The sequence below is a fragment of the Rhinopithecus roxellana genome, chromosome 8 (assembly GCF_007565055.1).
Source record: "Rhinopithecus roxellana isolate Shanxi Qingling chromosome 8, ASM756505v1, whole genome shotgun sequence".
Taxonomy (NCBI): Eukaryota; Metazoa; Chordata; class Mammalia; order Primates; family Cercopithecidae; genus Rhinopithecus; species Rhinopithecus roxellana.
Window position 1 is genome coordinate 40,844,210 of NC_044556.1, and position 15,843 is coordinate 40,860,052.

At 47.7% G+C, this 15,843-nt stretch overlaps 1 protein-coding gene across 1 annotated transcript in view; it reads left to right on the top strand.

Annotated features, from left to right (window-relative positions):
• The first annotated feature begins 19 nt into the window (after positions 1-19).
• Positions 20-15,843, top strand: part of SMG5 (SMG5 nonsense mediated mRNA decay factor) — a 35,634-nt gene continuing 19,810 nt past the window's right edge. The window contains exons 1-7 of the mRNA XM_010366613.2: positions 20-298; positions 3,939-4,037; positions 5,471-5,594; positions 6,240-6,396; positions 9,441-9,530; positions 10,681-10,770; positions 11,435-11,513. Coding sequence (XP_010364915.1) covers positions 225-298; positions 3,939-4,037; positions 5,471-5,594; positions 6,240-6,396; positions 9,441-9,530; positions 10,681-10,770; positions 11,435-11,513 — 713 coding nt within the window. The 5' untranslated portion in view covers positions 20-224. The remainder of the gene's footprint in view (positions 299-3,938; positions 4,038-5,470; positions 5,595-6,239; positions 6,397-9,440; positions 9,531-10,680; positions 10,771-11,434; positions 11,514-15,843) is intronic.

Consider the following 15,843-nt stretch of genomic DNA (forward strand, 5'->3'; position numbering starts at 1 on the left):
GCGAGATTTGGTAGCAGCAGGCCACTGGTCCGCAACTGTGCGGCTGCCATCGCGAGATTTGCCAGGCGGAGGAGGAGCTGTCGCGGGCAGCCGCCTCACAGCGATGGCGGCCGAGCAGGGCCGGCGGCGGCGGAGGCTGCGGCTACGGCCGGAGACGGCAGTGGTGGTGGTAGTGGTGGGTGGCGGGGGCCTGTGACCGGGAGCTGCCCCCGGACCCGGGCACCATGAGCCAAGGCCCCCCCACAGGGGAGAGCAGCGAGCCCGAAGCAAAAGTCCTCCACACTAAGCGCCTTTACCGGTGAGGGGGGCCAGGGAGTGAGAGCAGCCGCCGAGGGAAGTGGGGAGACGGCGAGGGGCGGGGCTTCCCGGGCGGGCGGGGCCCGTGTGTCGGGGTAAGGTGCGGGCAAGGAAGGAGGGTGCAATTTTGGAGGCGGGGCGGGGTCCCGTAGTAACTCGAGATGGAACTGAAAGGGGAATTTGGTGGGTGGGAGGTTTGGAGGGAAGCACGTGGAGGAATCCCCTCTGCAGTGAGCTTGCTTGGGGCGGGCACTAAGCTTTGTGGAGTTCGGGTAATAGGGTGGGAATTGAAGGCTGGAAGGGTTGGGTAGGTGAAGGTGGGGTCACAGGTGTAGAAAAACCCGGAAGGGAACGGTGCTTGGAATCCTGTGGGATTTACAAGGAAGAGTCTTGGACTGAAGTCCGTAGAGCTAGGCTCAGGTCCATCCTTTGCCACTCTCTCACGATGTGACCTTGGGCCTCAGTTTCTTTATCCTTAAAAATAAAGATTTGAATTGGATGTGCTCTAAAGTCCCATACAGCTCTAATTTTGAGGAGTCTGAATGAGAAAGCCTTGGCCTGGAAGGGCCACGAACGACTTTGTGTCCAGAGCGTTCTTGGGATCTGGGAGGCAATTCCGGGCACCTGGGGACTCCTGAGTCCTGCCTTCCTCTCAGCCTCATGACTGTAGTCTCTTGCCAGGCAACTTCCGTTCCTGGTTTCTGATTTCCATAATGCCACCCACGCTCCACAAGTCACATCTTCAGCCCTTCAGCCCTCTGTTAGGAACAGGCCCGAATGAGCTCTTCCCATCGATGGTGGAGGATTTGTTGTGTAGGTCAGCTAGAACATGGGCTCCATAACTGGGTCAAAATAGGACGAAGCGTGGAAACTGAGTTTTGTGCTTTCTACTACAGAGTAGAGTTTGGGGTTTTCATTTAGCTCGGGCTTTATAGAACACGGATGCTTGCATGAGAAGACGACCCTCAGAGCCTTGGCCCCATTTTGGCAGTGAAAGAGTCAAGAGCATGTTGTCTTTTCCTCTTTGAGTAGGCATCCTGCCTTCTCCGGCTTTGTAAGCCAGAGGCAGAGGGGACTATAGGCTGCTCCAAAAATAGAAAAGTGATTCAATCTAGCGGCCCCAGGGCTCCCACTATGAGCTGCCCCAAGCAGTCCCCAGGCGGGTGAGGAGTTGGCTAGGGGCGGCACGTGTGCCTCATCATGCTACTGAGTGTCAGTGCTGCCAGTCAGACAGCGCGTGGGCAGTGTCTGCAGTATTCCTTGTCTCCAGCTTTTGGGGATGGCTCTGGTCATCCTTCCAGTTGTCGTTAAATGTAGTTCTTTCTTAAACCACTACATTCACAGGACTAACCTAAGCTGATGTGTTTGCCTGTGTGGCTTACCTGTGTGCACATGGGTGTAATTGTGTTGTTGACTTTGAGCAGGGTAGAAATTTGAGGCAGCCAATCATTGTTTTTATGATTTATTATAGCTGGGTGATATGTGGAAGGAACTAGGAGGAAAGTCTGATTTCTCTGCTCAAGATAAATGTGTTGCTAGACTGGACTTGTCACTCTGAGCATCAGAAATTTGGGGAACTCCCACACGTAGCTGTTTACGGATATGAAATTCTGAAATATTTTAAGTCAGAAGAAAGGGCAGCAGGAGAAAGGAGCCTGGAAGCACCAATTAATTAGGCCAATTCATTTGTTGTTTGTTTTTAAAAACATTTTTGTTTTTGCTAGGCCCGTGAGTGAAGGAAACACACGACTAGATTTTGTAGTTTTTGTCCTAAGAGAGATTATAGTTTAGTGGAGGAGCTTATGATCTGATGGAAAATGAGAAAAAAATGGTGAGCCCTCTCATATTTAAGCATCTGCAATTAGAACTTCCCAGAGTGGTGGTGATTTACCTTCTTTTGGATTAAGGATATAAAGAGAGTTATGGAGCTTTTCTATAAAAATATACACTCCCATTAGCTCTTTCCATGGCACCAAAGATAAAAGCCTTGCCCTAGGAACTGAGCTGGTATAAAGTAAATCACTGGTGCTGCCCCTGGCATCAAGGGCCAGGTTGGCCAAAAGGGCTTGGCATCCATCTCTAGGCTGTCCAGTTTGAAGAAACATGATTGTTTGTGAGAAGGTATCGATTACCATCCCACCTGCTCTGCTGGGTGCTGGCGGTCACTTCACCCTGTGCAGGGCGGCTTAGTAGTGTGCCTCCTGAGCCACCACCACCACAGGGTGCCAACTGTTGTGGCCCACTTTCCCCGGCCTAGGAGCACCTCTTGGTTTGTTTGGAAATCTTCACTCTGTTTTTGTTGCTTTTTTGTCCACAGTTGTGCCTGATTCACATGTTCTTATAGCTCCTGCCTGATGTCTTCTGGGTTTTACCCTTCCAGATACGAGACCTACCTCTGGGACTTCTTGGCCATCCATTGTAGAGTTTCTATGACTTTTTCTTTTCTGTGATGACAGACTTACCTCATAGTGCCTGGAGTCTCCCCCTCAGCCTTAGAACAAGAAGGATGGAGACTAACACTTGGAGTGATTACTATATATACCAGGCACTGTTATGGGTGCTCTGTGTATTAGCTAATTTAATCCTCACAAAATAGGTAATAATATTTCCATTTTATGGTTGGGTGAAGGAACCCAACCATAAGGAAGTTAGGTATTTTGCCCAAGACCACATAGCTAGTAAGAAGTAGAGCTAATATTTGAATCCAGGCGGTCTGGTTTCTTGCCTACACTCTTTTTTTTTTTTTTTGAGACAGAGTCTCGCTCTGTCGCCCAGGCTGGAGTGCAGTGGCCGGATCTCAGCTCACTGATGCCTACACTCATAACCACTATGTTCAACAAATAATTCCTTCAGCAGAATCCAGGCTTACCCGAATCCTATTTATGGCTAAGTAGTCTGGGAGCTCCCTCTACTTGCCCATCATACCCTGCAATTCCATAGTAGAATTTTATACTAGAAATGCCTTTCCTTTATGTCAGGTATAATGAGGCCTTGTATAATAATTTATTCATTCTACCATTATTGAATGTTTACCATATACCAGAGCTATATAAAAATTATTATTTCATTTAATCCTCAAAACAGTTCTCTGAAGTAGCTATTATTATCTTCGTTTTTATTGATGTGGTAACTAAGGTTTTAAAAGGGTAGGTAATTTGCCCAAAGGCACAGAGTAAGACACAACCAGGGTTCAAACCCTAGATTTTCTGCCTGGCATCACAGCCTGTGCTCTTTCCATTGGGAGAGTTTGCCTTACCGTATCACAGTTTCTCTAGTTTGACACTGTTGACATTTTGGGTAGGGTAATGCTTTATTGTGGTGGGCTGTCCTGTGCATTACAGGAGATTTAACAGCACCCTCTAAATGCCAGTGGCAACCCTCTTTTCGCCCAGTTGTGATGACTCTAAATGTTTCCACCATTGCCAAATGTCCCCTGGTGGGCTGGGGGTGGGGAGGGGCAGGGGTTACTGTAACAAGATGGAGACTGTGTTCATCTTGTTCTGTACAGAGCTCAGCCTGCAGCCTTCTCCTTTTTTCTCGCCGCTGACTCTGTAGCGTCTCCTCTAGAATCAGTGTCCCAGCGTCATCCTACATGGACCATGCATATGGCTCAGGGGATATTTGCCTGTATTTCCCTGCAGGGCTGTGGTGGAGGCTGTGCATCGACTTGACCTCATCCTTTGCAACAAAACTGCTTATCAAGAAGTATTCAAACCAGAAAACATTAGCCTGAGGAACAAGTAAGCTAGAGACTCTAAACCACAGATCCTTACTGTTTCCCTGCCTATCTCTACCAGAAACCTTCTCAGATATATAAGCACATGCTCTGTTTTGCCTTCTTACCTTATGGTTCCTTTATGGTCTCTGTAATCTCTGGCCTTCCTAAGAGAGGAGATAGGATCCCTCACTCCATCTGCAGGTTTTACATCTAATAGACTGGTGCCCTAAAGTAGCACAGTCTCTACATCTAAAAAGTAGAGTAAAATAAAAAGAATGGCATTCGAGGCCGGGCACAGTGGCTCACATTTATAACCCCAGCACCTTGGGAGACCAAGGCAGGAGGATCACTTGAGCCCAGGAGTTTGAGACCAGACCTGGCAATATAACAAGACCCTGTTGGCCGGGCGCGGTGGCTCACACCTGTAATCCCAGCACTTTGGGAGGCCGAGATGGGCGGATCATGATGTCAGGAGGTCAAGACCATTCTGGTTAACATGGTGAAACCCTGTCTTCTACTAAAATACAAAAAAAAAATTAGCCGGGTGTGGTGGTGGGCGCCTGTAGTCCCAGGTACTCGGGAGGCTGAGGCAGGAGAATGGTGTGAACTCCGTCTCACAAAAAAAAAAGAACAAGACCCTGTCTCCACAAAAAAATTTAAAAATTAGCTGAGTGGCCGGGCGCGGTGGCTCGTGCTTGTAATCCCAACACTTTGGGAGGCCGAGGCAGGCAGATCACGAGGTCAGGAGATCGAGACCATCCTGGCTAACACGGTGAAACCCCGTCTCTACTAAAAATACAAAAAATTAGCCGGGCGTGGTGGCGGGCGTCTGTAGTCCCAGCTACTGGGGAGGCGAGGCAGGAGAATGGCGTGAACCCAGGAGGCGGAGCTTGCAGTGAGCCGAGATTGCGCCACTGTACTCCAGCCTGGGCGACAGAGCAAGACTCCGTCTCAAAAAAAAAAATTAGCTGAGTATGGTGCCGCACACCTGTAATCCTGCGCACCTGTAGTTAGGCTGAGGTGGGAGGATCATTTGAGCCCAGAGGTTCAAATTTACAGTGAACTATGATCCCGCCACTGCCACAGAGTGAGTGACACCTTGTCTCAAAAAAAAACCAAAAAAACAAAAAATTTGAGTCAAGGTAGTTGGCCATACTGCATAATGAAGGGAAAAAAAGAGGGGATAAAAAGGCAGAGAAAAAGGGAGCAAAGTGTGCAAAGGGAAAAAATGAGGCTTATTAGAAATGTTTAGTGCTTCGTGCTTCTGTCTTCTGGGACTCCCACTGCCTTCCTAGGCTGCTGCTATTGTGCTGGGTCATACTGACCCTCCATGTCTCTTGGGAAGCACAGAGATTTGTTGGTGGGGGTGTTGGCACATGACTCCTTGCCCTTAGTTCTTGTGTCCCCGCTCCAAGGGATGGGCTGTCTCTCTCATGCTCCCCTACACCCTTCCAGGCTGCGTGAGCTCTGCGTCAAGCTTATGTTCCTGCACCCAGTGGACTATGGGAGAAAAGCTGAGGAGCTGCTGTGGAGAAAGGTATACTATGAAGTTATCCAGCTTATCAAGACTAACAAAAAGGTAAGGGGAGGTCCTTGTCTAAAGAGGGAAAGCCAAGGAAAGAAGAGACAGCTAGGAAACTGGGCCCAGAACATGGTTGGAGGTAGGGGAGCCAAGAAAAGATGGGAGAAAGAGGCTGGGCGTGGTGCCTCATGCCTGTAATCCCAGCACTTTGGGAGGCTGAGGTGGGCGGATCTTCTGAAGTTGGGAATTCGAGACCAGCCTGACCAACATGGAGAAACCCCGTCTGTATTAAAAATATAAAATTAGCCGGGCTTGGTGGTGCATGCCTGTAATCCCAGCTACTTGGGAGGCTGAGGCAGGAGAATCACTTGAATCCAGGAGGCAGAGGTTGCAGTGAGCCAAGATTGTGCCATTGTACTCCAGCCTGGGCAACAAGAACGAAACTCCATCTCAGAAAAAAAAAAAAAAGATGGCAGAAAGGAAGGAGGGAGAGAGTCAGATATAATTAGGATTGAAGAAGGAGGGGAGCCTGGTCCCAGATGGGAAGACCAGAGAGTTAGAGCTAAGAGTGTGAGAGTAACTTGTGGATGAGAGTAGATGCAGATGAAGTTCCAGAGCCGAGTGAGATGAACAGGGTAAGGGAGGGTGAGTGCAACTCTGAGTTTATTGCTTAACCAGCCCCTTCCCTTTCACAATCTGTAGCACATCCACAGCCGGAGCACTTTGGAATGTGCCTACAGGACGCACCTGGTTGCTGGTATTGGCTTCTACCAGCATCTCCTTCTCTATATCCAGTCCCACTACCAGCTGGAACTGCAGTGCTGCATTGACTGGACCCATGTCACTGACCCCCTCATAGGTCAGTGGAACCTGAGAGGTGGACTTGAGCAGGTTCTCATGCTTCTACCTCTGGCCTTATCCCTCAGGGTTCATGTAGCTTGTGACCCAGCCAGGCAGAGAGAGTTCTAGCAGAACTACATACAAATGGTTTATGAAGTTTGGTTTTATCCAGAAAATCATACGAGTTAGTGTAAAGATCTTAAGGAAAGAGGCTGGGATTGTGGACTGAGGCAGAGGGAGGGACGGAAAGACCTAGAGTAGGTCTGGCACTGGAAGGTGGTGTTAATAACATTTCTTCTCTTCTCCCAGTTGAATTTGGCCAGCACTGTTTCATTTGACTTTAGAGATTATTTCCCAATGTTTGATGAAAGTATTGAAATCTTGCCAGGCGCGGTGGCTCAATCCTGTAATCCCAGCACTTTGGGAGGCCGAGACGGGCGGATCACGAGGTCAGGAGATCGAGACCATCCTGGCGAACACAGTGAAACCCTGTCTCTACTAAAAAATACAAAAAATTAGCCGGGCGTGGTGGCAGGTTCCTGTAGTCCCAGCTACTTGGGAGGCTGAGGCAGGAGAATGGCGTGAACCCGGGAGGCGGAGCTTGCAGTGAGCTGAGATCCAGCCACTGCACTCCAGCCTGGGCGACAGAGCAAGACTCTGTCTCAAAAAAAAAAAGAAAAAAAAAAGAAAAAAAAAGTATTGAAATCTTTAAATATGTTGGGAAAATTGTGGGCAGTCTTTCAAGATAGTGCAAGTTCCTTTTCTACCAGCTGAGGTACTGGCAGCTATAATTTTCACTCCTTTTCTAGTTGGTAAATTTTCTCTTCAGTTCAGCCATCCTTTAGAGCTCCTTCCCCCAGCTCTCTCTGCTCTCTCTGTCCCCTTTATTACCAAGACAGACATTCTGGGTCAGAGATGGAGGTTGTGTCCTTGTCACCACATAGAAGAATTCTGTGATCAGAAGCAGAGCACCTGTGTTTTATGCATTTAAAAACATCTAGGCCAGGCACGTTGGCTCATGCCTATAATCCCAGCACTTTGAGAGGCCGAGGCAAGTGATCACCTGAGATCAGGAGTTCGAGACCAGCCTAGTCAACGTGGTGAAACTCCAGCTCTATTAAAAATATAAAAATTAACTGGGCATGGTGGTGTGCACCTGTAATCCCAGCTACTCAGAAGGCTGAGGCAGGAGCATCGTCTGAACCCATTAGGTGGAGGTTGCAGTGAGCCAAGATCACACCACTGCACTCCAGCCAGGGTGACAGTGAGACTCTGTCTCAAAAAAAAAAAACAAAAAACAAAAAAAAACCTCTAGGCCAGGAGTGGTGGCTCATGCCTGTAATCCCAGCACTTTGGGAGGCCAAGGCAGGAGGATTGCTTAAGGCCAGGAATTCAGGACCAGCCTGGGCAACATAGTGAGATCCTACATAATCTCTAAAAAAAATAATAATAATTTAACTGGGCATGGTGGTGCATGCATGTTGTCCTAGCTACTTGGAAAGCTGAGGCAGGAGGATCACTGAAGCCCAGGAGTTCGAGGGTGCCGTGAGCCATGATTTCATCACTGGTACTCCAGCCGGGGGCAATTCAGCAAGACCTTCTGTCCAAAAAAAAAAAGGCCACCACATTATCTAAAAACAAAGACAAGATTATTCTGGGACCATGTTCATAGGTTACCAGATAGAGGGGTCCACAGCTTTAAAAAAAAAATATCACTAGGCTGGGCGCGGTGGCTCAAGCCTTTAATCCCAGCACTTTGGGAGGCTGAGACGGGTGGATCACGAGGTCAGGAGATCGAGACCATCCTGGCGAACACAGTGAAACCCCGTCTCTACTAAAAATACAAAAAACTAGCCGGGCGAGGCGGCGGGCGCCTGTAGTCCCAGCTACTCAGGAGGCTGAGGCAGGAGAATGGCGTGAACCCAGGAGGCGGAGCTTGCAGTGAGCTGAGATCTGGCCACTGCACTCTAGCCCAGGCGACAGAGCAAGACTCCGTCTCAAAAAAAAAAAAAAAAAAAAAAAATCACTTCAAAAAGTTACTTCCCCAAACCACTTTAGTTTTTGTCTTCACTGATGTTTTCTCCATTCAGCCAGCTGAGAATTATCTATAGAAAACATTAGGAATGGCTGTTCCAAATGGAAGCAACACACTCGAGAGAGGCAGTAAGGTGGAATGGATAAGAGGACAGTCTCTGGAGCCTTTTGTATCCTAGCTCTTCTGCTTAGCAGCTGTGTGACTGATTTCCTCAACTGTAAAATGGGATTAATAAGAGTAACCTCATAGGGTTGCTGTGAGGATTAAGTCAATACTGTAGAATGCTTAGAAAAGTTTCTGGCACATGAGAAAACTGCCTCCCAAAGATCTTAAGCTCTCTGAAGTTACCAGGCAGTTTATTGGAAGGGAGAGGTAGGTGAGTGCTCAGGCATATTTAGCTTTGGCCATCAGCAGCCTCAGGCAGGGCAAGCCCACTTTTCTCTTTCGTGGGCACACTCTCCAATAGGCTGCCTTCTCTGTGAATCTCCACTAGGAGCATCTGCCTTGGCCTCATTCACATTTCTTTCTTTTTTTTCTTTCTTAAATGTTGTCATTGTCGTTTTTTTTTTTTTTTTTTTTTTTTTTTTTTAATTGGCATCATTCACATTTCATTCTTGGGCAAGTTAGTTTCCCATATTTACCTAAAACCTTTTACCTTTATGTGTGTAACTTCTACCCAAGACACTCATGACCCTCTTCATACTTGAAGCTCATCCTTCTTTCTGGAAGCCTTCCTGTGATGACCTTCCTGCAAGGTGCCATTCTAGGTTGAGGGCCCTAGCCCTCCTCTTCCAGTTCCTTCCTTTCCTATGAATGAATCTGCCCATAAGTCTCTGAGTCCCTGTGTGTGGCCACCTGTGATCCTCTGTGTCTCTCCCTGTGTCCTGGATGAGTGTCTCTCTGCCCTGGAAGACAAGTTCCAAGACAGGCCCTGGATTCTTAGTCTCTACATCTTGGAGAGGTATTTCCCCATAGGTGCGGGGAGGCAGAAGAATGGGCTCATAAATCTCTTTCTCTTTGTCTCATAGGATGCAAGAAGCCAGTGTCTGCCTCAGGGAAGGAGATGGATTGGGCACAGATGGCATGTCACCGATGTCTAGTGTACCTGGGGGATTTGTGTAAGAATTTGCACCTTTCATTTTCTCAGTTTTGGGTTACAGGACAGGCCCAGGCTGATTCAGTTGCTGGTAACACCCATTACATGGTTGGAGAGCAGGAGGGATAGTTTGGCCTCTGAGAACTTTTTTTCCCTCCCATCTGTTTCAGTGATCCCTTCTTTTCACTGCCCTTCCATGAGGCAGAGAGGATCAGTGAATACAGGAAAAGGGGAAATGTCTTTGAGCTTTGAGCAAATGAAGATAATAATTCTCTTTCAGTAATGGGTTGGCAAGATTTTAATTTGATATTTTTCTTCTTTGAGTGTTTCTTTTTTTTTTTTCTTTTATCTTTATGGACTCCTAGATAAGTAGCAACTTCAGCACAGGAATTGAAATTAGACAGCAAGGAGGACTTACCTTCCTAACAGATGTTTCTAAGGATGGAAAAGTACTCTTTTGCTTTATGGCCCCTGGGGCCTCTCGTCCTGATAGACAGTGGTTTCTCATTAGGCTGCTAGTGTGTGGCTGTTGGGTGCATTATCTCTTACTGACCTGGGTCTCCTATCCCTGCCTCCAGCCCACTCCTGGACCCCTCATGAGCAATGTGTGCAGAGAGTCAGCTGTTTCATATTTGGTGGACCAGAGTATCATTAGTAGTGTCTTCCCTGTGGAATTGAGCATTTGCATTTCGGAACTAAATATCAGAGGTCTTTGCAAGCATTTATGTATGCTGCAGCTCCCATTCATTGGGAAGAGATTATCAAGAAGAGCCTGTTCAGGCTGGGCGTGGTGGCATGCATCTGTAGTCCCAGCTACTTGGGAGGCTGAGGCAGGAGAATCATTTGAACCCAGGAGTTGGAGACCAGCCTGGGTGACAGCAAGACCCCATCTCTAAAAGAAAAAACAAAAGAAAACAAAAAAAGAGCTTATTTACTTCACAGACACTAAATATTCTTTACATTTTGAACCTACCAGCAAGGAAGAGAGTTGAACAATTTGCCCATAGTCATGCAGATTTAGGACTGTGCCAGAGACCCCAGCAGCCTGCCTCCTAGCTCAGGTATCTTCCTTCCAGGCTCTTGTTACAGCTCTCAGAGTGGACTCCCAGATGTGGGAGAGGGTTTTCTGAAACAAAATCATCGAGTTTCGCTTCCTTTTCTCTCTTGTGCAGCACGGTATCAGAATGAATTAGCTGGTGTAGATACTGAGCTGCTAGCCGAGAGATTTTACTACCAAGCCCTGTCAGTAGCTCCTCAGATTGGTAAGTTGTCCCCAACTTGGGCCCCCCAATCCAGTAGGATTTTCCTAGGGAAGACGTTGTTGAGATGGCAGGCAGTTCATACTCGTTTTCCCCAGCTCCTCTTCATTCTCAGCTGTCTCATACTTCACCTTGTTTATACCTTTTCCCTCTTGTAACACACTCGGAAAATGGTGGAAGGGGAAGATAAATGGGAAAGTCTTGAACTAAGAAGGAGTGAGGCAGAGTAGAAGGAAAAGAGAAGATGGCTTTCCTCTCCCCAAGGTCTCTTGTGGAAAGAGGAGCACAATGAAGTAAAGCTTAAGACTCTATTATAGAGAGAGATGGGGATTTGCATGTAGGAACAAGCACTCAGAGCTGAGATAGAGGAGAGGGCTCCATGGAGTTCCATCAACCTTGGAGGAGCCATAGTGGAAGCCAGAGGAATGGTACTTCATCAATTCAGGTAATGCCTGGCACACCAGGCGGGAACAAGCTGATGGGTAAAAGAAGATGTCAGTAATCCCCTAGAGAAACAAGATTAAGCTGCTAATCACCTGAGACACCAGTGTTGCCTGCAGACCCAGCTGTTCTCACCACAAGTTCTCTGATGCTTAGCATTGGTTGGGCCTGGCAGCTTTGAATGAGTATTGTGGCCTTAGACTGCATGAATTCTCTTTCTCCCTAGGAATGCCCTTCAATCAGCTGGGCACCCTGGCAGGCAGCAAGTACTATAATGTGGAAGCCATGTATTGTTACTTGCGGTGGTGAGTATTTGCCAGCTCTTTTTCCAGCCCTGTTTTTTTGTGTGCATATTATTCCAGCTTTGTTTTCCTTCTTCCTTTCCTCCGTTCTCTAGCTTGTGGCTGAGATAGGGGAATCCTAAGATTGAAGGGTCCCTCCATCCAGGGAGACTCTGACACAGCCCTGCTGCTTTTCACATAACCGCTGGAGCTGTAGGCACTTGGGCAGCTAAAATAGTTATTTACTATCTTATGCAAAATACAAGATTGCTGTTTTCTTGAAGAAGGAAATAAATTTAATACAGTTGGTAAAATGGTACCAAAGTGGCTTCTGACAAGATCATGAGAATTCTAGAGTGTGTTAATGTGGTAATATACGTGGAGGGACCGGCAGGGTGGGTCACTGCTTCCCTGGGTCTGACTCTTAGCTGTTAGAATAAAAAACAGTTTTGGCAGGGCCTGGTAGCTCACACCTGTAATCCTAGCACTTTGGGAGGCCGAGGCAGGCGGATCACCTGAGGTTAGGAGTTTGAGACCAGCCTGGCCAACATGGCAAAACCCCATCTCTACTAAAAATACAAAAATTAGCTGGCTGTGGTGGTGAGCGCCTCTAATCCTAGCTACTTGGGAGGCTGAGGCAGGAGAATCACTTGAACCCAGGAGGCAGAGGTTGCAGTGAGCCAAGATCATGCCACTGCACTCCAGCCTGGGCAACAGAGCAAGACTCCATCTCAAAAAAAAAAAAAAAAATTTTTCAGGGCACCCAAAATTGATTAAGCTTAGGGTATTGAGTCACTGTACAAGTCGCTGTAACCAAGAGCACATGAGACTGAGAGGTAAACCAGGATACTTTACCTGGAATGCTTTTAAGTTATACTGAGAAATAAATTGCTCGTTCTCAGAAGAACTTATGTAATAAGCTTGGGCTTCAAGCAAAAGGAGTAGGGTGGTCTTCATAGCTCAAGTGGTCAAGTACTAAAGTATATCCACTCCAAATAGTAAAGTAATCAGATAATAAAGTACAAAATAGTAACACACTAATTGTACCTCATAATTCCATGTGCCATGGTTTCTGGTTCACCTGGCCAAGGTGACCCAGTCCCTGTGTTCAGTTTAGGTTGTTGGCGGTCCCTCTCCTTGTCTAGATAAGTGCAGGCTGGCTTTCTATACCTGCACCACTACATTCATTCATTCTTAAGTATCATTACTAGGTTTATAACCTGGTGTATCTTTCCCATTTCTTTTTTTTTTTTTTTTTGAGATGGAGTTTCAACCTTGTTGCCCAGACTGGAGTGCAGTGGCATGATCTCAGCTCACTGCAACCTCCGCCTCCTGGGTTCAAGTGATTCTCCTGCCCCAGCCTCTCGAGTAGCTAGAATTACAGGCATGCGCCACCACACCTGGCTAATTTTGTATTTTTAGTAGAGACAGGGTTTCTACATGTTGGTCAGGCTGGTCTCGAACTCCCGACCTCAGGTGAGCCACCCTCCTTGGCCTCCCAAAGTGTTGGGATTACAGGTGTGAGCCACTGCGCCTGGCTGTATTTTTCCCATTTCTTTCTTTCTTTTTTTTTTTTTTTTTTTGAGACAGAGACTTGCTCTGTCGCCCAAGCTGGAGTGCAGTGGCGCGATCTCCACTCACTGCAAGCTCCACCGCCTCCCGGGTTAATGCCATTTTCCTGCCTCAGCCTCCCTAGAAGCTGGGACTACAGGCACCCGCCACCACACCCGGCTAATTTTTTTGTATTTTTGGTAGAGACAGGGTTTCACCGTGTTCGCCAGGATGGTCTCGATCTCCTGACCTCGTGATCCGCCTGCCTCGGCCTCCCAAAGTGCTGGGATTACAGGCGTGAGCCACCGCGCCCGGCCTGTTTTTCCCATTTCCCATTTCTTAAATGCTTCCAGAGGATGATTCCCCTTACTTGTCCTGGGTCCCTCATCACACTCTTAAGCATGATTTAGGGTGGGTCAGTTCCAAAAGAGAGCCAGGCGTATCCAAGTTTGGGAGGTGCCCACTAAGGGCATACCTGACTCTGCTAAAACAATTCTCTCTCATGGTTTATGGGTTAGACGTTTGGGCAGGGCTCAGTTGGGCAATCTGCCTTCTCCCAGTGGCATTGTTTAGGGTTAGTCATTGGTATTCAGCTGATCGGAAGGTCTAATATGTCTGGAGAGTTGACTCATTTGGCTCCTCTCCTTCTCTGTGTGGTCTTAGGACCATATATGGTATCTTCCACAGGGTAGAAGAACTTTTTATGTAGTGGCTCAAGGCTTCAACAGTGAACCATGACTTAAGAGACTTGGAAGCTGTTACTTCAGTAATATTCTCTTGGTCATAGCCCTTCCTCCCGCAGCCCCCTGCAAGATTTAAGGGGAGGAGATATAGACCACACTTCTCAGTGGAAGGAGTGTCAGATAATTTGTGGCTATCTTTAATTCACCACAGATATTGGTTTCTTCTATTTTATACCTCACTTTTTTTTTGGTTTTTTTTTTTGAGACGGAGTCTTGCTCTGTCGCCCAGGATGGAGTGCAGTGGCCGGATCTCAGCTCACTGCAAGCTCCGCCTCCTGGGTTTACGCCATTCTCCTGCCTCAGCCTCCCGAGTAGCTGGGACTACAGGCGTCCGCCACCTCGCCCGGCTAGTTTTTCGTATTTTTTAGTAGAGACAGGGTTTCACTGTGTTAGCCAGGATGGTCTCGATCTGACCTCGTGATCCGCCCATCTTGGCCTCCCGAAGTGCTGGGATTACAGGCTTGAGCCACCGCGCCCGGCCTATACCTCACTTTTTATAATTAAAAACATGTTTTTTTTTTTTTTTTTTTTTTTTTTTTTTTTTTTTTTTGAGACGGAGTCTTGCTCTGCCACCAAGGCTGGAGTGCAGTGGCCGGCTCTCAGCTCACTGCAAGCTCCGCCTCCCGGGTTCACGCCATTCTCCTGTCTCAGCCTCCCGAGTAGTTGGGACTACAGGCGCCCGCCTCGTCGCCCGGCTAGTTTTTTGTATTTTTTAGTAGAGACGGGGTTTCACCGTGTTAGCCAGGATGGTCTCGATCTCCTGACCTCGTGATCCGCCCGTCTCGGCCTCCCAAAGTGCTGGGATTACAGGCTTGAGCCACCGCGCCCGGCCTAAAAACATGTTTTTAAGAAACGACACAAAATGTCATGAGTGTTAAGGTCATTGGGGTTTTTTTTTTTCTTTTTTTTTTTTTTGAGACAGAGTCGTGCCCTGTCACCTAGGCTGGTGTGCAATGGTGCGATCTCAGCTCACTGCAGTCTCCACCTCCTGGGTTCAGGTGATTCTCCTGCCTCAGCCTTCTGAGTAGTTGGGATTACAGGTGCATGCCACCATGCCCGGCTAATTTTTTTTTTTTTGAGACGGAGTCTTGCACTGTCACCCAGGCTGGAGTGCAGTAGTGCGATCTTGGCTCACTGCAAGCTCCACCTCCTGGGTTCATGTCATTCTCCTGCCTTAGCCTCCCAAGTAGCAGGGACTACAGGTACCCACCAACACGCCTGGGTAATTTTTTGTATTTTTAGTAGAGACAGGGTCTCACCGTGTTAGCCACGGTGGTCTTGACCTCCTGACTTCATGATCCACCTGCCTTGGCCTCCCAAAGTGCTGGGATTACAGACGTGAGCCACTGTGCCTGACTGTGTGTGTGTGTGTGTGTGTGTGTGTGTGTGTAAGTAAGACTGGGTTGAGGGCTGGGTATAGTGTCTCACACTCGTAATCCCAGGACTTTTGGATGTTGAGGGTCACTTGAGTCCTGGAGTTTAAGGCCAAGCCTGGTCAACATAGTGAGACCCCATCTCTACAAAAGAAACGTTAAAAAATTAGGTGGGGCTGGGCTTGGTGGCTTATGCCTATAATCCCAGCACTTTGGGAGGTTGAGGCAGGTGAATCACCTGAGGTCAGGAGTTTGAGACCAGCCTGGCCAACATGGTGAAACTCCATCTCTACTGAAAATACAAAAATGAGCCAGGCGTGGTGGCAGGCACCTGTAATCCCAGCTACTTGGGAGACTCAGGCACAAGAATTGCTTGAACCCGGGAGGCAGAGGTTGTAGTAAGCCGAGATTGTGCCACTGCACTCCAGCCTGGGTGATAGAGTGAGACTCAGTTTCAAAAAATGGAAAGACAATTGGATTGGGGACTTTACCACGTACTAACTGTGTGACCTTGGTCAGTGTGCTTGTTCTCTCACAGGCTCCTTGTCCTTATTTGTGAATGTGGACAATATTAGAGTACATTGCCTGACACAGTGGGTGCTCAGTACATGTTTGTGTTTGCATGTTGGGAGGATTAACTGAAATAGTACATGTAAATATCCTTGCAGATAGTAAATGCTTGTTAAA